Source organism: Theropithecus gelada, chromosome 2 (assembly GCF_003255815.1).
Source record: "Theropithecus gelada isolate Dixy chromosome 2, Tgel_1.0, whole genome shotgun sequence".
In the NCBI taxonomy this organism is placed as follows: domain Eukaryota; kingdom Metazoa; phylum Chordata; class Mammalia; order Primates; family Cercopithecidae; genus Theropithecus; species Theropithecus gelada.
In genome coordinates this window covers 59,690,339-59,712,695 of record NC_037669.1, presented here as the reverse complement: position 1 = coordinate 59,712,695, position 22,357 = coordinate 59,690,339, and the positions used below count along the sequence as shown (strand labels likewise).

The following is a 22,357-nucleotide window of genomic DNA, read 5'->3' as shown; positions in this document are numbered from 1 at the left end:
TTGTAGAGACGGGGTCTTGCTTTGTTGCCCGGACTAGTTTCAAGCGATCCACCCACTTCGGCCTCCCAAAGTGCTGGGATTACAGGCTTGAGGCACTGCACTGGCCTTTACCACTAGTTATCTTGAAAAAATAATTCAGCCCCTGTCCCCTAAGGCAAATCTGATTGCTTGCCAAATTACGATAAACTCAGCAACATCAAAAAAAGACAAAACAAAAACCCAGCAATATTAACACTGAAACTTGGGAGTCTTGCCTTCAGGTGTGGTCCTCAGTCCAAAGTGTATTAAGAGCCCCACTGACATCAGAGAGGCAATGTTTGAGTGGTTTGCAAAAAACAGTACAGCAGTTAAGAGTTAAATATTTCATCTTAAGGGTTTGAGTGGGTCTGTTTGCCTCATAGGTGAGGCAAAGGCCTCATCTAAAGGCCAGCTGTTCGGGGAGCAGGAAAGAAGCAAAGAAGCAAAGCCAGCAGTAAACACTTGAGGTTTGAGCTAATATAGGCACTTAGGAGAAGTGGCAGTAGGGAGAAAGGAGACAATACCTTTGCATTCTGATTAAGAGGGTTTAGAGTTCTCTGTATCTAATATAATCAAAAGTGACATAGATAGGACTGAAATTTAGATTTCTTGACTCGTTTTCAAGTAGCACAGTGGGTAGGCACTCTACAGAAACATTCCTATTGTTAAGTGTTAATTTAAGTCAGTCCTTTTAAGCCCTTAGACATTTAGGGGCTTAAATGTCACTACTTCAAGAAAGGCCTTCTTGGATACTCAATCACCTCATACAGTTTCCTCTGTTTTGCATGGCATATATTTATTAGGTGATATTTGTATATTTGTTTCCTAGTTTCTCTTCTTTTTATTGTTGAATTACTGACTGATGACTAAGTGAGGACATAGAGGCAGAGACAAAGTAGCTTTAAGAGTTTTTATAAGACCACAGGAAAAAGTGAACAGCAATAGGTATTTATAAATCAGTATAGCATAGATTTGTTACCTGTGTGTGCTGTCAAGGTACACAAAACTCAGCTGTGTGAATAGGCTGCTATTGGACTGGATCATTTGTGTAGCAGTCTTTTACAATTGGCCTGCCTGCCTTAGAACGAGGAGAGCCAGAGTTCATAAATGCATAGTATGAGAGCTATAGCCACTTCTTCACTGTACAGATGCCACAGATGAAAAAGAATGTCACTCAATGAACTCAGGTTGGAGCCACAGTCAGTCCATTTGGATTAGTAAACTAGATGAAACGTTGGCATCCAGGCCACAGTCTACACAGGGTGCCTGTTCTTAGCAGGAATCTAAGGTTGCCTTTATCTTTCTGGCTAGTGTTTTTGGAAGAGTTAGAAGATTTGTTTGAGTCTTTATTGTTGTACATTGTCAGTTTTGAAATGATAATCTTGGAATGTTATGACTTTGCAGAAGGTTTTATTTGATTTGCTTCAGAGAAATAATTTCTGAGTTTGGTTTATCTGGGATGTTGGCCCATGGGGAGAATTTGGGCCATCAGGTAAAGGAAGCCTTAATTAATTATATCCCTAAGGAATTTTGAAGTATGAGTTTAAAATTTTTGCATGCTACTTCTTAATTCACTGTGATAATTACAGAAGAGCACTTTCTTTAGAAACAAACAAAAATAAACCCATTGAAGTTTTGAGAAACTTTATTCTTTAGTAATAAGACTTAACTGCTCAAATGAATCTTTTATTTGTATTGTAGATTCAGAGGAACAGGGGCAGGTCTGTTCCATGGGTATATTGTGTGATGCTGAGGTTTGGGCTTCTACTGATCTTGTCACCCAAATAGTAAGCATAGTATCCAGTAGATAGTTTTTCAGTCCTTGCCCTCTCCCCACTTTTCGGAGTCTCCCATGTTGGGCCTATCGTTATGTCTGTGTGTACTCAGTGTTTAGCTCCCACTTTCTTCCTTTTTTTTTTTTTTGAGATGGAGTCATGCTGTGTTGCCCAGGGTGGAGTGCAGTGGCATGATAGCAGCTCACCTGCAACCTCCGTCTCCCTGGTTGAAGTGATTCTCCTGCCTCAGCCTCCGAAGTAGCTGGGACTACAGGTGTGTGCCACCACACCTAGCTAATTTTTGATTTTTAGTAGAGACAAGGTTTTGCCATGTTGGCCAGACTGGTCTCGAACTCCTGACCTCAGGTGATCCACCCGCCTCAGCCTCAGAAAGTGCTGTGATTACAGGTTTGAGCCACCACACCTGACCAGCTCCCAGTTACAAGTTAAGAACATGCAGTTTTTGGTTTTCTGCTTCTGTATTAGTATCGCTGAGTCTTTTAACCTGTACTTTTTAACTAAAATCCTTTGAGAAGGAGTTATGTCTGTGGTTGGAAGTAAATCCAAATTTGCATATAAAACAAATCAAATTATTGATCTTTGGGAAATTATTTAAGGAAAGATTGTCCACAGTGTTCTGAAATTGGGAAAAAATGAACATTGTATATATGATTCTTGAAATGTTACTGTAGTGAATGATTATAAACATGTTTTCTAGCACCTTAAAAAGACAGTGCTGCTGGGTGCCATGGCTCATGCCTGTAACCCCAGCATTTTGGGAGGCCGAGGTGGGTGGATTACCTGAGGTCAGGAGTTCGAGATCAGCCTGGCCAACAGGGCAAAACCCCGTCTGTACTAAAAATACAAAAATTAGTTGGGCATGGTGGCACGCGCGTGTAATCCCAGCAACTCGGGAGGCTGAGGCAGGAGAATTGCTTGAACCCAGGAGGCAGAGGTTGCAGTGAGCTGAGATTATGCCATTGCACTCCGGCCTGGGTGACAGGAGCAAAACTCCGTCTTGGGAGAAAAAAAGGGAATCTCATGTTTGAATATGATGTATGTGTTTGCAATAACTACTGTAAAGAAGAGAAAGATAAAGAACAGAATATGATTATACTTTGTCCCTCAGTATATGAGAGGGATTGGTTCTAGGACCCCCTCTGTTTACCAAAATCTGTATGTATTCAAGTCCTGCAGTCGGCCCTGCACATATGAAAAGTTGCTCCACACCCCCCATATATTAGGTGTTTGAATCCATGAATACTGTATTTTTGATCTGCATGTGGTTGGAAAAAATCCATGTGTAAGTGGACCTATATGCACTTCAAACCTATGTAGTTCAAGGGTTAACTTTAGTTATAACTCTTCTACTTTTTCCTGAACTAATTGTGAGAATTCTTTATGATTGATTCTGTTCATGAATTTTACTATTATTTATTATTGTAGTAGGTAATAAGTGGTAGTGGCATGACTAATTTATCTTCTATTTCCAGATGCACTTGATACAATAAAGAATAAGGTAGTATTTGATTATTTCTATTTAAAATTTATTTTATTTGGAAACCATTTAAAATTTATAGAAAAGTTACAGAAATAAATGCATTGCAAACAGCACTCATACCCCTTTCCAGGATCAAACTGTGGTTAACATTTTACCTCATTTGCTTTCTGATTATCACCTTACAGCCTTCAATTTTTTGAAACATTGGAGGGTGAGGCCCTTGTTTTCTAAGTATGTAGTTTGTAAGATTAGGGATATTCTTTTACATGAGTATAGTTAAGTTACCAACTTTAGTACATTTAAAAGTTGATACATCATAGATTTTATCTATTCCATTTTTGTCAGTTGACCCAATAATAATATCATTTGTAGCCATTTTTGTCCTTCAGTACAGGATCCAACTAGGATCATGTACCACTTTTAATTGTCATGTTTCTTTAGCCTCCGTTAATCTGAAACATTTCTACAGCTTTTCTTTTTCTGGCATTGACATTTTTGAAAAATTCACACATGACCCTTCTTTTAAATAGAGTGTTCCTCATTTTGGGTTTGTCTGATGATTAGATTCTGTTATATATACTCAGCTGAAATACTACATAGGGGATATTGTGTCCTTCTAATGGTATTGTGTCTATAGGCACATGATGTTAATCTGAGCATTGAGATATTAATTGTGATCACACAAAGTGTTGCCTGATTTTTCCATTGTATAATTACTAGTTTTTCCCATCTTGCAACTAATGATCAGTTTGTGGGGGATATACTTTCAGACTGTGAAACTTCTTGCTCTTCATCAAAATTTCCCCCTAGATGAGTATCTTATTACCTTCCTTTTAAGTGTTTTCCCAGCAAAAAAAAAAAAAAAAAAAAGAAAAATTGGTTGTAATTCTTTTTCTTACTAAATTGAAATACAAAATTCTACTTACTACAGAAATATAGAAAGCATAATAATTTGAAAAATGAGTATTGGTAATTATAGTGACTTCATGTATGAATTAAAAGTTCTTAGAAGGAAAAATGACTAATTTGGGTATTTAGTTGGTCATATCCTCTCACTTGCCCAGTGTGTGAATTTTGGAATTAAACAATTGAGTCCTGGTGTGTTTTGTTTTAAAAAGAAAAGACCACTCTGCTTAGCATGTGAAAAGTAGCTTCTTCTGTACTGTACCAAAAGAAAAAAATTAGTGTGAGGCTTTGTCATGTTCCATATGTCATTCTGTCTTCATAAAGATAACCACACCCTTAAAAAATGATTCTTAGAGAAAAAAACTGTGAGATGTTTGTTAAAGTAGGTGTTTTTCTATTTGTCTTTTTAAGTTTATTGTATTGGATTGAACCGCTGCTATAGATGGACAGGTCAAGCAAAGAGAAACTTCATTTCCCATGTTGTTGTTAATAGCTTGCTTTCTGCATGTCTTCATTTAAAAGAGCAATTGTAAAATCTAACCTAATCCATTTAGTACTACTCTACTTTGCAAGCATTAAAACCGATGAAGAGGATTTCACTGTGTTCTTTCCAGTGTCAGATATCACTGTTTACAAGCAGTCAGTGCACAGTACATCTCTGGTATATTAACCTGTTTACAAAGAATAGTTGCATCCACCCCTCACCCATTTCTATTGTCTTAAGGTATCCTTTTTTTTTTTTTTTTTTTGAGACGGAGTCTCGCTCTGTCACCAAGCTGGAGTGCAGTGGCGTGATCTCGGCTCACTGCAACCTCCACTTCCTGGATTCAAGCAATTCTCCTGCCTCAGCCTCCCGAGTAGCTGGGACTACAGGCATGCGCCACCACGCCCAGCTAATTTCTGTATTTTTTTGTACAGACAGGGTTTCACCATGTTGGCCCAAATGGTCTCGATCTCTTGACCTCATGATCCGCCCGCCTTGGCCTCCCAAAGTGCTGGGATTACAGGCGTGAGCTACCACGCCTGGCTGGTATCTTTTGTTTTTTTTTTTGGTAATGCTCTGTGGCCCAGGCTGGAGTGCAGTGGTGCTATCTCAGCTCACTGCAACCTCCGCCTCCTGGGTTCAAGCGATTGCCTCAGCTTCCAGAGTACCTGGGACTACAGGCATGCTCCACCATGCCCAGCTAACTTTTTATATTTTAGTACAGGTGAGGTTTCACCACGTTGCCCAGGCTGGTCTTGAACTCCTGAGCTCAGGCAGTCCACCTGCCTTGGCCTCCCAAAGTGCTGGGATTACAGGCGTGAGACACTACGCCCGGCTGTCTTAAGGTATCTTTAGTAAAGTGTCTTTTCACTATTAGAGGTTCACCACCTCATGTCTTCAGTCTTCCTGCTGTTAATTTTGATTGCTCTCTGTACGGTTTTCACCATTTTCCATTTGTCTAATTTCTGAGATCTCTAGTAGAAAATTTAGGTGAGTGCTGCAAAGTGGAGTTGGCACTGATAGAACTTTCTGGGACAAGGTCTGCTTTAGCCTTTGGTATGCTAATGAATTTGGGAAGAGCCACATTTTTCTGCTGTTGTAGCATTCATCCCCTTGCTTACCTGTATTTTAAATGAACAGCCTATGAATAGAACATAAAACCATAAATGTTAGGTCTGGAAGTGACTTTGGAGATACTCTTCCAATGTCGTTTTTCTAGATAAGGAAGCTGAATCCCAACGTCACATGACTTGCATCTGGTTAGTAAGTAGCATAATTGGTAATAAGATGCCCTGACTTTGAGAATAGTCTTCTTTTCACCATCTTATTTTGCTTCAGATTCATTTTGTTCAACCAAATTCCAGGTACACTACCTTGCAAGTTTGTCTTATAGGAGGGTAAGCATTGTGACAGTGACAGCTCCATCTACCATCACAAAATCACAGCGAGTGCCACGTGTGATCATGGCATTTAAGAAGGCAGGCATGAAAGCATGCACTGGTCCCTCTTATCCATGGTTTTGCTTTCCAGTTTCAGTACATATGATCAACCTCTGAAATAATGACTCCAAAGCAGAAGAGTACTGTGCCTAATTTATAAATTAAGCTTTATCATAGGTATGTATGTATTGGAAAAAACATAGTGTACATAGGGTTAGGTTCTATCTGTGATGTCAGGCATCCACTGGGGTTCTTGGAATGTATCCCCCAAGGATAAGGAGGGACTACGTATTTTTATGTCTCTACTCTTCCCCCCAAGTCAGATTAACTCATAACTATCCAGATCTTAAGAACAATATGACTTTAGGCAAGTGACTTAATCTGACATTGCCTTGTTTTTCTCATCTGAGAAATGAAGATAATGCTACTCATTTCATTGGGTTGTCATAAGGATTAAACTATGCTGATGAGTATTAAGTGCTTAGTATTATGTGTTTGTTAAATTTGTTAAAATAAGTAGAATGATACACCACTAAGTAGTATTTTCTAAACATCTGTTTCCCAAACCTGTAGTCTTAATTAAGCAGCTTCTTGACAGCTCAGACATAAATTCTCAGGTATCTATTGTCCAACTGCCGACTGAGTGGTTATAGTTGTTCAACGCAAGCTTCGAAAAGTGATGATTAAGATTGGACACTAGGAAAGAAGTAGAAAATATTTCCAGGTCCGTAAAGTAATTATTGCACAAAATTCATGCATCAAAGTTAAGCACTTTATTGGCAGAAGAGTTCCATCATTTTCCTCCTTCATGGCCTATGGTTTTTTGTTTGTTTGTTTTTTTGAGACATGCTCTCACTCTGTTGTCTAGGCCGTAGTACAGTGGCACAATCTTGGCTTAAAGTCATATTGTTCTTAAGATCTCAACCTCCACCTCCCAGGCTCAAGCAATCCTCCCACCTCAGCTTCCCTAGTAGCTGGGACTACAGGTACATATAACCATGCCCAGCTAATTTTTGTGTTTTTTGTAGAGAGAAGGTTTTGCCATGTCACTCAGGCTAGTCTTGAACTCCTGGGCCGCAGCAACCTGCCTGTCTCAGCCTCCCAAAGTGCTGGAATTAGAAGCTTGAGCCACTATGCCCGGCCCTAATAATTCTTACTTTGTTCAACAAATAGTTATTGAATATCTTGCTGTACTCAAGATTTTTTGGAGTAAAAGCTCAAGGACTTGATTAGCTGATTTTCAGTTTTTGCATGTTAGCAGTAGCAACTGAATTACAGGAAAGTTGTTAGCGTCGGCCGAGGTAAAGAAAAGAGATAAATGAACCCCTGAGAAAGCTCAGGGGTACTCCAGTACAATGGCAGCCCCTACATTATTTCATTACAAAGGGGTGCTGTAGTTGATGTTCATAATCATAAAATTTTACCTCCAAAACGGAGGGCCCTTGAGTGTTGTCTAATTTAGTTTTCTTGTTTTGCAATAGATAAAATGACCCTGAAACATTGAGAACACATTAAATCATGTTCTATAGATTGTTTGTGGGAAGTTAGCCAAGTGTGTATTGCCTTTTAGAAAGCTTTCTATGCAAGCTAATTATAAAGTTTGGTACCTAAAAAGTTTAGCTACTATTTCCTGCCTTTTCATTAAGTAAAACACCTAAAGATATGAAATAAATGAGCATTATCTCACGTAGATCTCTCCTTAGAGATTAAAGCCTATCACAATAAATATAATTACAATGAAAATATTTAAGAAAAATATAATCATGATTTAGCCATGTGACCTTGGGACTCTACTACCTGTTCTATAAAATAGTAATGATAATTGTCCTTCCCTATATCATGACTAGTTTTTAAAAAATTTTGGTAAAATACGCAAAACACAATGTATCATCTTAATCATTTTCAATTGTGCAATTCAGTAGTGTTAAGTACATTCACATTGTGTAACCATCCCACTGTCCACTTCTAGAAATTTTTTATCTTTTCAAACTGAAATTCCATACCCATTAAGCAAATAAGTATCTTCTGTCTTTATGAACTTGAGTACTTTAGGTACCTCATAAATTGAAATACAGTGTGTGTGTGTGTGTGTGTGTGTGTGTGTGTGTGTGTGTAAGAGAGAGAGAGAGAGAGAGACTTCTGGCTCATTTCACTTAGCAAAATGTCTTCATTTCTTTTGAGTGTATATTCAGAAGTTGAATTGCTGGATCATATGATAATTCTATTTTTAGGTTTTGAGGAACTGCTGTACCATTTTTCATATTAGCTGTACCATTTTATCTTCCTGCCAGCAGTATACAAGAGTTCCTATTTCTCTGCATTCTTTCCAGTGCTGACTTTCTGTGTGTTTTTTTTTTTTTTCTTAATAGTAGCCATCCTACTGGATGTTAGGTGGTATCTCTTTGTGGGTTTGATTTGCATTTCCCTAATGATTAATGAGTTGAACATCTTTTCATGACTTTATTGGCCATTTATCTTTTATCATGGCTTAGTTTTGATACAACGAGTTTTGATATAATGACTAGATTTTCACGTATAATCACATACATGAAAGTCCAGAGAATTATAATGTCTTATATAAGTGAAATTAGTGATTACAGTTGTGTTAACATTTTTTTCTGATATTAATAAAACTGCACTGAACGGTTAAAAGAGGCAGAATTCGAGTTCTGTAGAGGAAGTTGTTTGTACAGTTGGAATTCATTGTGCTCAAGACTTAAGACAATTTTGGAATACATGTGTATGTGGCTAGCATGAGGCCATAGCAAACAATTGCCCGGTGTTAAGGCCATGAAAATAGTCCTGTTTGTTTAACCAGTCCCTTGTTGAGGTGTTTGTTAATCCTGGGTTGTTAGCCTAAAATTTAATAGTAAACTCAACTGAGAAATAAACTGAGAAATTTGCTAATGTAACTAAAATATAAATGCATAAAATCAGTATTAATTGTGACTCATTAAGATGTACTTCACAAGAGCAGTCAAAATAGAGAATATGGCAAGAATATGGTAAGGCATAAGAGAATTGTGATACTTTACTGAAGAATATAAAAGATTGGGATGACTAACTGGTCAAATATGTGCCTGAATGAAAAGACCTGATAGTAGTTACATATTGAGTTAAGTGTGATTTTTCTCAAATTAATATATTTAGTGTAATTCCAGTCAGTATTTTAACAAAATTATTAATCTCTGAAGTTTATTTGGAATGTGGGTGATGAATATAACACCAAAAAATCTCAAATTTTTAATCAGCTATATAGAATAATACCTAGTATAAATTATAGTAATAAATCTAGTGTTTATTCAGGAATAAACAGAGTAATGGAAAAGAATTGAGGACCCAGATACAGAACTGTCTGTCTGTGGTGTTTGACATATCACTTATTATTTATTTATTTGGAGATAGAGTCTCACTCTGTTGCCCAGGCTGGCAGTGGCACAATCTCGGCTCACTGCAACATCTACCTCTCAGGTTCAAGTGATTCTCCTGCCACAGCCTCCCAAGTAGCTGGGATTACAGGTGCATGCCACCACACCTGGCTAATTTTTTTTGCATTTTTGGTAGAGGCAAGGTTTCAGCATGTTGGCCAGGCTGGCCTTGAACTCCTGACCTCAAGTGATCCACCCGCCTTGGCCCCCCAAAGTACTGGGATTACAGGTGTGCGCCATCACACCCGGCCTGATGTATAATTTTTAATTAGTTGGTAAAGGACAGACCTTTTTTTTTTTTTTTTTTAAGATGGAATGTCACACTGTCACCCAGGCTGGAGTGCACTGGTGTGATCTCAGCTTACTACAACCTCTGCCTCTTGGGTTCAGGCGATTCTCCTGCCTCAGCCTCCCGAGTAGCTGGGATTACATGCACCTGCCATCATCCCTGGCTGATTTTTGTATTTTAGTAGAGACGGGTTTCATCATGTTGGCCAGGCCAGTCTTGAACTCCTGACCTCAGGTGATCCACCCACCTTGGCCTCCCAAAGTGCTGGGGGTACAGGCATGAGCCACGCCCAGCCAAAGACAGATTTTTTTTTTTTTTTTTTTTTTTTGAGACGGAGTCTCGCTCTGTCGCCCGGGCTGGAGTGCAGTGGCCGGATCTCAGCTCACTGCAAGCTCCGCCTCCCGGGTTCCCGCCATTCTCCGGCCTCAGCCTCCTGAGTAGCTGGGACTACAGACGCCCGCCACCTCGCCCGGCTAGTTTTTTGTATTTCTTAATAGAGACGGGGTTTCACCATGTTAGCCAGGATGGTCTCGATCTCCTGACCTCGTGATCCGCCGGTCTCGGCCTCCCAAAGTGCTGGGATTACAGGCTTGAGCCACCGCGCCCGGCCAGATTTTTTAATTAGTGGTGGGATGATTGTTGGTTATCTATTTGGAAAAAGAGACTTTCCTTTAGTACTGTGTATCGTCATACTCCAGTTGGATACATGTTTTAAATTTGAAAAAGTCACATAGTATTAGAAGAATTTAATTTTGATTTCATGACATTGAGATTAGAAACCAAAAAGAGAACAAAATTGATTACATAAAAGGAAAAACTTCTGTATGGCAAAATATTTTATAAGCCTTATTAAAAGACAGACTTGGAAATGCTATTTAGCAGTGAATTTTAATAGTTATTGTCAGAATAATTTAAATGCTGAAAGTTTGATATCTGATTTCATCTACTTTGTGTGTGAAAATGTACATCAGGTGAACACATTTATAAATTTTCATATGTATTTGTAATATAAAAAATTTTTTAACATAAGGAAATATGTGAAAAATTACATTAGTTTCAAAAATATCTTTTTTAGATGGGAGAATTTATCTTTGTTGGGACAAAAATAATGCATCTCTTCAAGAATTATGGCCATAAGGAACATATTCTTAAAGTGGATGGTTACCAATGGTAAAATAATATTTACTAAAATGGGTACAAATGCAATGTTGATATTAGAAGTTTATGCAGTGTCATTATAAATGTTGATTAGTCTAACTTCAAATGTTTTATTTTGTTCAGTCAGGTCAATTCAGTGAAGATATGATACCCACAGTGGGCTTCAACATGAGGAAGGTAACTAAAGGTAACGTCACAATAAAGGTATGTTATTTCTTGCCATATGCAATTTAAATTGTTAGCATAAACACCTAGAAATTATTCTGTTTAATCTCTGTGTTTTTACTGAAAATTTGCAGTTTTTCAGTAATGAATGTGCATGTTTCAAAAGAATAGTTTTTGTTGTTGTTGTTGTTCTTTTTTTTTTTTTGAAGCAGAGTTTTGCTCTTTCACCCAGGCTGGAGTGCAGTAGTACAATCTTCACTCACTGCAACCTCCGCCTCCCGGGTTCAAGTGATTCTCCTGCCTCAGCCTCCAGAATAGCTAAGATTACAGACTTGTGCCACCACGCCCAGCTAATTTTTTGTATTTTTAGTAGAGACAGGGTTTCACCATGTCTATTAGGCTCGTCTCAACTCCTAACCTCAAATGGTCTGCCTGCCACAGCCTCTCCAAAGTGCTGGGATTACAGTCGTGAGCCACAACGCCTGGCCAAGAATAGATTTTTAATCTATTTTGTTTTTCAAAATTTCCAAAAAATCTATGGCCTGAGGCTTAATGTCCATTTTGCCCAATTATTGTGGTTCACAGAAGCTGTTCACTTTCTCTGTGGCTCATCTAATGAAGTTCCAGATTCCGTCATGTGCATGTTTCTTTATGCTTGTTACCAGTTCTGTAATTAAATTGGAAACCTCTTGAAGATAAATGCCATGATTTGAGACTTTGATGTAACCCAGTGTCTAGTGTGATGCCCTATGGAGTAGACACAATAATAAAATGATTATGGATGGTGGCTTTCATATGGATAAAATAATTTTTATTTTTTTGAGATGGAGTTTCACTCTTGTTGCCCAGGCTGGAGTGCAATGGTGTGATCTCAGCTCACTGCAATCTCCACTTCCTGGGTTCAAGTGGTTCTCTTGCCTCAGCCCCCGAGTAGCTGGGATTACAGGCACCTGCCACCACACCTGGCTAATTTTTTGTATTTTTAGTAGAGATGAGGTTTCACCGTGTTGGCTGGGCTGGTCTCGAACCCTGACCTCAAGTGATCCACCTGCCTCGGCCTCCCAAAGTGCTGGAATTACAGGCGTGAGCCACCACGCCCAACCAAAATAATTTTATATAAGAAAAACACCTATGTGGAAATGTTGGCTACTTATTTACAGGATAATTTTAAAAGGTTAGGCATTAATGTAGAACAAATCAGACAATTAAGCTTTAATAGATTCTGAATTGCTGTTTTCTGTCTTGGCATTCAAATCTGGATGGTGCATGGTCCTTTTAAATTGTTATAAAGACATGTTTTCAGTAATAGAAGTATATTAGTTAACAGGCAAACTGCTGCACATAAACCAAATCTTTGCTCAAGCAAACTTTTAGATGTATTGTAAATGTATTAAATATGGACTTCAAGTTTAGAAGTGGCCCCAAGAATTCCCATATTAAGAGCTTGTTTGAAGTCAAGTTTTTCAGGAGCACTTTGCCTCTAACGTTGTAGAAATAAGTGTATCTTTCTGATCTTTTTCATTTTCTGTTACTTCCTCTTTCAATCATTTATTTAAAATATCTTTATTAAGAATTGCCTTGTTTTGGTTTAAAGATATGGGACATAGGAGGACAACCCCGATTTCGAAGCATGTGGGAGCGGTATTGCAGAGGAGTCAATGCTATTGTGTAAGTGGTTTTTTTTGTTTGTTTGTTTGCTTTTAAATCAATTTAGGCATCAAAGAAGAAAGTTTATTTTAGTATTTCTGGAGGCTCAATTTTTATCTTGAAAATGAAAGTCTTTCTTAGCTAATATCCTAGTGCAAGTCCATTAACATGGGATTTAAAAAAATTAATCATAGAATAAGATCTTTATGTTTTTTGTTTATGGAGCCAAGAGCTAAGGGGTATACATGTTTTACTATCATGTATTAGTCTCTAAAAACAGTCTAGTTAAAAAGTATTAAAGAGTGCTGAGCCTTTCTTTAGGACATAGTTTATTTTGGTTAACAATTTCAATAATGTAAATCTTACGAAAATTAAAAATCAGTAATACCAGTTGTCGTCATCAAGTCATATGGAGAAGGTATGTTGAGATCACTTCATTTTTTTAAGTTACATGATAGATGCTGCAGATCGTGAAAAGATAGAAGCTTCCCGAAATGAGCTACATAATCTTCTAGATAAACCACAGTTACAAGGAATTCCAGTAAGTACGGAATACTTGTTATTTTACATTGTAATTATATAATGATATTCATTATGGTAATTATACAATGATATTAATTATGTTTGAAATCAGTAACATCTTCTTTTTTAAAATCTGGAAGACTTGTTTACTGTGTATCTGCCATATACTGGGCATTGTGGTAAATATGAATCTCGTAACCAGATATCTACTAAACTACTGTGCATCAGGAGCAGTGCTTAGGCCCAGAGATAGAGTGATGAACAGAAATCAGTAGAAACATACTCCTTGCCGTCATGGACCTTATGGTTTAGTGGGAAAGGTAGATACTCTGAATAATGCAGCTTTAAGTGCTAGGAAGAAAAGTGCAAGGGGCTATGAGAGTTGTAATTTAGAGGGGAGATTTGATCTAGTTTGCAGGAAGAAGGAGGGATTCACGAGGAAGTAATGCTTGAGCTGAGATCTGAGGGATACATACGAATGTGAGGTATATGACAGCTGGAGGAGAAGAGAGTTCCAGGTAAAGGTCTTTGGGTGGGAGGAAGTGGGAAACTGAGAAGAGGCCAGTCTCTAGAATACATTTAGGAATTTGCATTTGGATTAGGAATGCTCAACCAGTAAGTATATAATGCAAATCCAAAAAAAATTCCAAAATTCGAAACACTTCTGGTCCCAGGTATTTTGGATAAGGCATACTAAACCTGTATTAAGAATAGCAGAATGTGGCTGGGCGCGGTGGCTCACGCTTGTAATCCCAGCACTTTGGGAGGCCGAGATGGGCGGGTCATGAGGTCAGGAGATCGAGACCATCCTGGCTAACACGGTGAAACCCCGTCTCTACCACAAAAAATTAGCCAGGCGTGGTGGCAGGTGCCTGTAGTCTCAGCTACTCGGGAGGCTGAGGCAGGAGAATGACATGAACCTGGGAGGTGGAGCTTGTAGTGAGCCGAGATCACGCCACTGCACTCTGGCTTGGATGACAGAGCGAGACTCCGTCTCAAAATAATAATAATAAAAAAAAGAATAGCAGAATGCATAGCATAGACTCAGAATATTTTAAATAGAAGTTGGCAGCCACACACTGAATTAAGGGCACTTCCATTGTAGGAGTTAAGCGAATACCAGTATGAGCAATGAAATGAATGAGATAGGCCACCACAAAATGCCTTAATATTGTGGAATGTGTTAACATCTTAATTTTATGTCTTCACCTATCAAGATGATAAACTTCTGTGACTTTTTCTTACATAAAAGTGTGCTCTTAATATCTTTTCTTTTTAAAGGTGCTAGTGCTTGGAAACAAGAGAGATCTTCCTAATGCCTTGGATGAGAAACAGCTAATTGAAAAAATGTATGTCTTGAATATGCTATTTTAATAATTTGCTTCTAAATTACCATATTTTGCCCACTTGTTATGTTATTCCTAATGATCATAGCCATATTTTTTAGATAGATAAATTTTAGCCTATCAGAGAAGTGAATCCTAACATTTTAGGATTGCTACAATGATTTCTTCAGTATAGTAATAAAAGTAATGAGTAAAATTGAACAAAGTGATAAGTATGACAGCTGTTCTAAGCACAAACTTATCCTCTTCTTCTCATAGGAATCTGTCTGCTATTCAGGATAGAGAAATTTGCTGCTATTCAATTTCTTGCAAAGAAAAGGATAATATAGGTAAGAAATGACTGGTAATTTTGGAAGAAATGGGTATCATTGGAAGGAATGTCTGTGCTTCTTACAGCTTATTATCTCGATTTCTCATTAAGTGACTTCCTTTACAGAATACTGTTGCTTTTGCTTGAGAAAAAAGAATAGATGTTATACCTTTTGACAACAAATATAGTGAATCTTCACTTTACATTATTGATGGCTTCTTGGAAATTGCAGTTTTATCTCTCTCTCTCTCTCATATAAATATATATAAAATATATCTAATATATAATATATAATATATGTAATATTTTATATATATTTATATATAAAATATACTATATATAACATATATTTTATATATATATATTTTTGAGACAGTCTCACTCCTTCACCCTGGCTGGAGTACAGTGGTGTGATCTCAGCTTACTGCAACCTCTGCCTCCCGGGTTCAAGTGATTCTTGTGCCTCAGCCTCCTGAGTAGCTGGGAGTATAGACGTGCACCACCACACCCAGCTAATTTTTGTATTTTCAATAGCAACAGGGTTTCACCATGTTGCCCAGGCTGGTCTTGAACTCCTGACCTCAAATGATCCACCTGCCTCAGCCTCCCAAAGTGTTGGGATTACAGATGTGAGCCCGGCCTATATGTTGTCAAACTGTTGAACAGCAAAACATTTTTTAAAAAGAGGAAATTGTACTTTTAAGTGAAATGACATACAGTAGGCCCTCATTTTGTTCAGTGTTACAATGTTAATGAGAAAAAAAATAGTTTTGTTATACACCGTTTCACTTAAAGTGGCAGTTTCCAAGAACCTGTCAATGATGTTAAGTGAGGACTTAATGTATAACATCCTGAATCTTCTTTGTGCTATTTAAAGAAGAAAATGCAATAAAGTCTTGAGGCTAAGATTATGTGATACCAATTTATTGTATTAATTTTTGCAGAGCTAGTGTCCAGCTGTGCTTTATAACAAAATGGCATTTATGGAATAAGACTTTACAAAAATCAGTTTACAGCCACTACAACAATTTTTCAGTTATTGAACCGGTATATTACTGCAGTATGTTAGCACTCTATTGGAATTATAAGCCCAAAATACCTTTCATTTACTCAGTGCCCATATTAATTTCTTAGAACTGCCATAACAAAGTACCACAAACGAGATGGCTTGGAACAGCAGAAACTTAAGTCATTCAAAATTCTGGAGGCTGGAAGTCCAAAATCAAGTTGTCAGCAGGGTCGTGTTCTCTCTGAAAGCTGTAGAAGATCCCCCCTTGCCTCTCTCTAACTTGTGGTGGTTGCCAGCAATCCTTGGCATTCCTTCACTTGTAGATGTACCACTCCAGCCTCTGCCTCACATTCATGCTTCTCCCCTGTAGTTGTCTCTGTCAGTGTATTATCTTTTCCTAAGGACAGAAGTCACTGGATTACAGCCTACCTTAATTCAGTATGACATTATCTTAACTAATAACTTGCAGAGACTCTATTTCTAGTAAAAGTCACGTTCCGAGGTTCTGGATGGACATGACTTTTTAGGGGGACACTAAACATTCTAGCATAGTATCCTTACAGAATAGGTATGTATGGCTCAACTTCAGTTTCTTAACCAATTTGGTGTGAGATGATTTGATACATGAATGTATTGGAATAAAATGTAATAAATAGTACCAAAATAGTATATTTACAAAGTTTATGCTGATATTTTTTCTTTAGCTTTTGTATTCCAGTCTGTCCTTCCCTAACTCACCTTCCACCCCTCCTGCAAACATGGCTTTATTTATTTATTTATTTTTTAAGATGTAGTCTTACTCTGTTGCTGTGGCTGGAGTACAGTGGCAAGATTTTAGCTGACAGCAACCTCCACTTCCTGGGTTCAAGTGATTCTTGTGCCTCAGCCTCCTGAGTAGCTAGGATTACAGGTGCCCACTACCACGCCTGGCTAATTTTTGTATTTTTAGTAGACACAGGGTTTCACCATGTTGACCAGGCTGGTCTTGAACTCCTGACCTCACGTGATACACCTGCCTTGGCCTCCCAGAGTGCCTGGATTACAGGCATGAGCCACCATGCCCAGCCACAAACATGCTTTATTCAGCTTAAAGTGTGGATAGTTGTTCTGACTGATTTTGGGCTTCCTTTAAAGACCATCCAGGGTGGTCTCAGCCCTAGTAACAGCTGATATACACAAATTTTCCTTTATAAATGGATAGAATAATTCACTTGTTACATTGGGAGCGTTTATTTGAGAACAGACTTGTCAAGCACTTGTGGTTACTTTTAAAAGTTTTTTCTCTAAGTGGCGGGGAAAACCCTTTTTAAAATTTTTTTTTTTTTTTTTTTTTTTGAGACGGAGTCTCGCTCTGTTCCCCTGGCTGGAGTGCAGTGGCGCGATCTCGGCTCACTGCAAGCTCCGCCTTCCGGGTTCCTGCCATTCTCCTGCCTCAGCCTCCCAAATAGCTGGGACTACAGGCGCCCGCCACTGCGCCCGGCTAATTTTTTTGTATTTTTAGTAGAGACGGGGTTTCACCGTGGTCTCGAACTCCTGACCTTGTGATCCGCCCGCCTCGGCCTCCCAAAGTGCTGGGATTACAGGCGTGAGCCACCGCGCCCGGCCCCCTTTTTAAAATTTAAGATATGCTCCATGAGAGCATTTATTTCTACGTCAGTGGTTCTCAGTGGGGAGCATTTTCCCCAGGATACTTTTGACAATGTCTGGAGACATTTTTGGTTGTCACAACTAGGAGGGTGATGCTGGCATCTAGTGGGTAGAGACCAGAGATGTAGGTAAACATACTATAGCGTCCACAGCAAAGAATTATCCAACATAAAATGTCAGTAGTGGCAAGGTTGAGAAATCCTGTCACACTAACCGTAATTTTTAGTCCATTGTGCTGTTTTGTAAATCCATTACTCCCTATATGTTTTCTGTTTTTCCATTGTTACAAACTAGTTGGATGCTTTCCTGAAAAAAAAAATATGGGCTCATGTATGGAAGTGCAGTAGAGCTGTGAGGACTTCTTTTGCTATTTGAGGCTGATCTTAGTAGTTTGCTAAATAGCTCAGTAGTAATTTTAGAACTCCTGACTCACTTAAAATGTTATCAAGCCCAAGGAAACCGATTCAGTCTAATAAGATCTAGTCTAGTAAGATTCGAAATAAGTATTTTATAAATCGGTTCATCTGATTATCTTATTTCTTTTGTCTTTTTCCCTATTCATAAAGATCTATTTGTCTTTAGGATATGAACTTCTATCAGTATCCACAGAGGCTTCGTATAGTTCTTTAGTGAATTTCTTTTTTTTTTTTTTTTTTATTTTTGAGATGGAGTTTCACTCTTGTGACCCAGCTGGAGTGCAATGGCGCGATCTTGGCTCACTGCAGCCTCCGCCTCCTGGGTTCAAGTGATTCTCTTGCCTCAGCCTCCCGAGTAGCTTGGATTACAGGCACCCGCCACCATGCTTGGCTAATTTTTGTATTTTTAGTAGAGACCGGGTTTCACCATGTTGGCCAGGCTGGTCTTGAACTGCTGACCTCAGGTGATCCACCCACCTTGGCCTCCCAAAGTGCTGGGATTACAGGTGTGAGCCACCGCGCCCAGCCGTGGATTTCTTAAATATTTAAATTTGGTTATTTCACTTCAGATTTACCTTTCTCCCATTCAGTTCAAATGAGTGTGGCTTTGCTCTTATTGTGCACTGTTGTCCCCATTTTAAGGTGCAGAGGTGCTTCTTCAGTAGTTGAGTGAAATCACTGTTTCCACAGTGGTGAACAGGCCACGTTTGTTCATAGCTCAGCCCTGTGTTGTTTCGTTAATGCATATTAGCTGGGAAACTGGTAGTGAATTTACCCTCATCTTTCAGGCTTGGAGAATTGAGTGGTGCTTCTAATAGACTCTCATGTACCCTTTTGAAGAAATGAGGACAAGAATTATCCAGCCCCAGATGTTGAAAGGGCATGATGTGAATCCTGCACTAGCCTTGGCAGTGACAGCCTTCTCTCCCATCCCTCTGCTTTAGTCACGTTGTATCACTCAGAATCCATCCAGAGCTCCACAATGTTTCATGCCTTTTAAAATTCTTTGCCGTTTTTTTTTTAACCTGGAATTTTGTGGGGTGGCCCCCAAGCCCCAATAATTACTGCATCTTTTCTGTGTATTATACTTAAAAGCTCCTTGATGCCAGACAGGGGTTCTTCCTTTTTTTTTTTTTTGCCTTCCTGGCAATTTGCAATCGTATGGGCAACGCATAAAAGATGGCACCAGCCATCCTATACACAACTTAATTTTTAAATCAGAAAACCCTTCAGTCTCTGATAATTCCTCATATTCTCTTTAAGTTCAGGTAATGGAGTATGGGAATACAGATGGCAGAAAAGCAGAAGAGGTCAGGCATAGTATGTGCCTTGAATTAGCAGCATTTTAAATATTGTCTTGTTTGATGTTTAGTTTTTTAACTTTAATGTCTTCGCTTTTCCCCTCTATCTTTAGATATCACACTTCAGTGGCTTATTCAGCATTCAAAATCTAGAAGAAGCTGAAGCATCTCCTGAAGTCTTCCAGTCTTTCTTGGCTATAATCCTAGAATTATTGTCCGTTCCTCTGAAGTAATTCCCAGAATACGGTCCTTCCTAAACCCAAGAAATTGCCTTTTTCAGAGTTTATTTCTCATGTGCACTGCTGAAGATGAGTATCCCTAATCCTTCATAAAGAATCAGCTAGAGTTGTCATGATAAAGTCAGCACACACAAAAAGGCTCCTTACACATACCTGTCTTAAACCATGTGTAGAGCTTTTTAAAACAAAACAAAACAAACCCCCATACACTTTTGACCATCTTAAATCAAGAAAATTGCATATTTCCATTCTGGTCTTTCTGGGCCGGATTTTTATATTGGTTTTCAGTAAATGTCTATCTATAATATTTCATTATAGAGTCCAGTAGCTTAGTACTGACACTGACTTGATACAGCATGAAGTTTCTAGTGCCATACACAGTATTTAGAAAACCTTTAAGCGTGAATGACTTATGTGGGATATATATAAACATAATGTTTATTTTATCTCACAAATGCATGTGAAATGTATAATTACATCCTAGGAATCCAAAATGGTCTGCAGAGAGTGAGCGGAGGCACCAGATCAATGTTGGTTCTTTACACTGGTGAGATTCTACCTGATGAATATTAAAGATATTCTACTTTCTGAGAACTCTTTATCACCAGATGGCAGTTGGGATATGGGAGGAACTGAAGCATCCTGTTTTGTATCTGTCCAGATCATTATTTCTGTCGCTTGTTTTTTCTTCCCGGTTCAGGATACTTTTTTAAGGGATTGAGAATTGAAGATTTTCCAAAAGCTTTCATGAATTTAGAGCATTCCACCCAATATAATAAAACCTGTTAAGAATGTCAGACTTTGTTCAAACATCTGTTTGTTCTATCTCCAGTCATTAAATCAGTGCTGCCGCATGACACTCTAACTCCTGACTTTTTATATCCAGTCATAAAGTTGACTTTCAGCACAACAGATACTTATAAACAAATAAAAACTTTTTATTTTTCTCTCTTATTGATGTAAGGTTTGGCACTCTTTTGACTGGTGCCATTAGACATCTTGATTATTGTGACAACTCTAGACCTGCCTGCTCTATCTAATGTAATCATGCTCGGCGTCTGCAGGTTGTTTAATAATCAGTCACACAGAGAACTGAGGAACTGATGCTGTTTGTTTGCTTCTATGATACAGAGATGTCTAAAAACTTCAAATGGACATGTTTTGTAGTTTAGCAACTTCCGTATACATAAAGGGACATATTAATACTGGTTCATTTGTAAATTATTATTCATATAGACCACTGTAGTAGATATAACTCTATGGTACACCTGCTTATGTGTTGCCTCACACTGTGTGTGATTTTGTTTCTTTTGTTAAGCAGCACTTACGTAGACTGCATTTCCAAATGTGTTGAGCACTCAGAGTGTAGTCAACAGTACGTTCTTTTAATGAATACCAGTTTTAATTTATAGACTGCCATGGCCTTAAATATATTCTGTACAATATACTGCACTGTGTTGCACAGACACTACTTGCTTTTCTCCATTCATATTTTTATGAGTAGAATCTGGGCTTTTAAATTTCTCTTCTTATTCTTTGAAGCATGTTGCATACTTCCCTGGTGAGATGGATGGTTCTGTAAATGAAGGGATATTTAAACTTGCTACTGTTGTTCAACACCATTCATGGTCAGTCTGAACCATTACAAAGAATGTGGCAACTTGCTTGTGCCTAAAAGGAGGAATTGGAACTAGAATGTGTGACTTTGTGGGGACTGCATAGGTTTATTAATTGACCTATAGCTAAACCTTAATGTGTTTGTGTGTCTATACATTGCTTTAAGCATTTCAAGACATCCAGACGCTATTACCAACATTTTCCTGTGCATTAACTTCTGCATGTGAAAACTTTTAACAGTTACTGAACTATGTAAATATGTGAATTTTTTTTATTTAGGTGGATGCATTTTTTGTCTGTTTACTGCTCTTCTCAGCTTTATTCAATAAACTTGCATTTTAAGGGTTGTATTGGCAATTTTAACTTAAAATGTGCATCATGATGGAAGGTGCAGACTTTTTTGGAAGGTGATAGTAAGTTTCCAAGAGGAGGGTCTATAGACCATTTGTCAGAAATCAGCTCAGCCCTCAAAGAATTGGGTCTGTGGGCTAGTTAAAATAGAAATAAACTTTTAAAATATCCACAGAATTGATATTGTGATTTTTTGGGGGCGAGGGAAATGCTACTACTTGTCAACGGTTACAATACACCAAATTTAGGACTTTAAGTGGCAAGCGCTAGTAAAACATTTTATGATCCAGTTTTAAAAAATCAAACCAAGACCCTGCTAAGCAAATGAAGTTGCAAGACATGCCTATTTACTGACTTCAGTTCAGAATGAAAATATTTTAAGTACCAAACAGGCTGGTTTTCCCACAAAGGCACGTTTTTAGCATAAAGCTTTTTGCTAGTTTGGTATCATCTGCCCATAAAATAAGTCAATACTTATCAAAGCTATTGGAGAAATAATTTTGTATATGTTTATTTATTTAGAAAAGTTCAATTAGCATTTTCTCCATATCCATACTATAATTCTGTATAGCCAACCCTTAGTGGCTAATTGGATGTATGATTTAGCATTTCTTTCCCTACCCACGTTTATGGTTTGTTTTTTTTTTTTTTTTTTTTTTTTTTAACTAAATTAGTGGAGCCATGTAGTCAAGCATCAAGTTTCATCCACTTCTTGCCATTCTCCTACCAAAGGAGGAGTGTGTGAGAATTGGGGATGAGGATGGGGGAACACTGAGGGTACACATGTAG

The 22,357-nt window shown here is 38.2% G+C and overlaps 1 protein-coding gene across 1 annotated transcript in view; it reads left to right on the top strand.

Annotated features, from left to right (window-relative positions):
• The window catches only part of ARL8B (ADP ribosylation factor like GTPase 8B), a 54,803-nt gene extending 33,063 nt beyond the window's left edge, over positions 1-21,740 (top strand). Inside the window, 6 exon segments of the mRNA XM_025374061.1 lie at positions 11,122-11,202; positions 12,758-12,831; positions 13,258-13,351; positions 14,614-14,681; positions 14,937-15,007; positions 19,475-21,740. Of these exon segments, the coding sequence (XP_025229846.1) occupies positions 11,122-11,202; positions 12,758-12,831; positions 13,258-13,351; positions 14,614-14,681; positions 14,937-15,007; positions 19,475-19,524 (438 nt within the window). The 3' untranslated portion in view covers positions 19,525-21,740.
• The last annotated feature ends 617 nt before the right edge of the window (positions 21,741-22,357 follow it).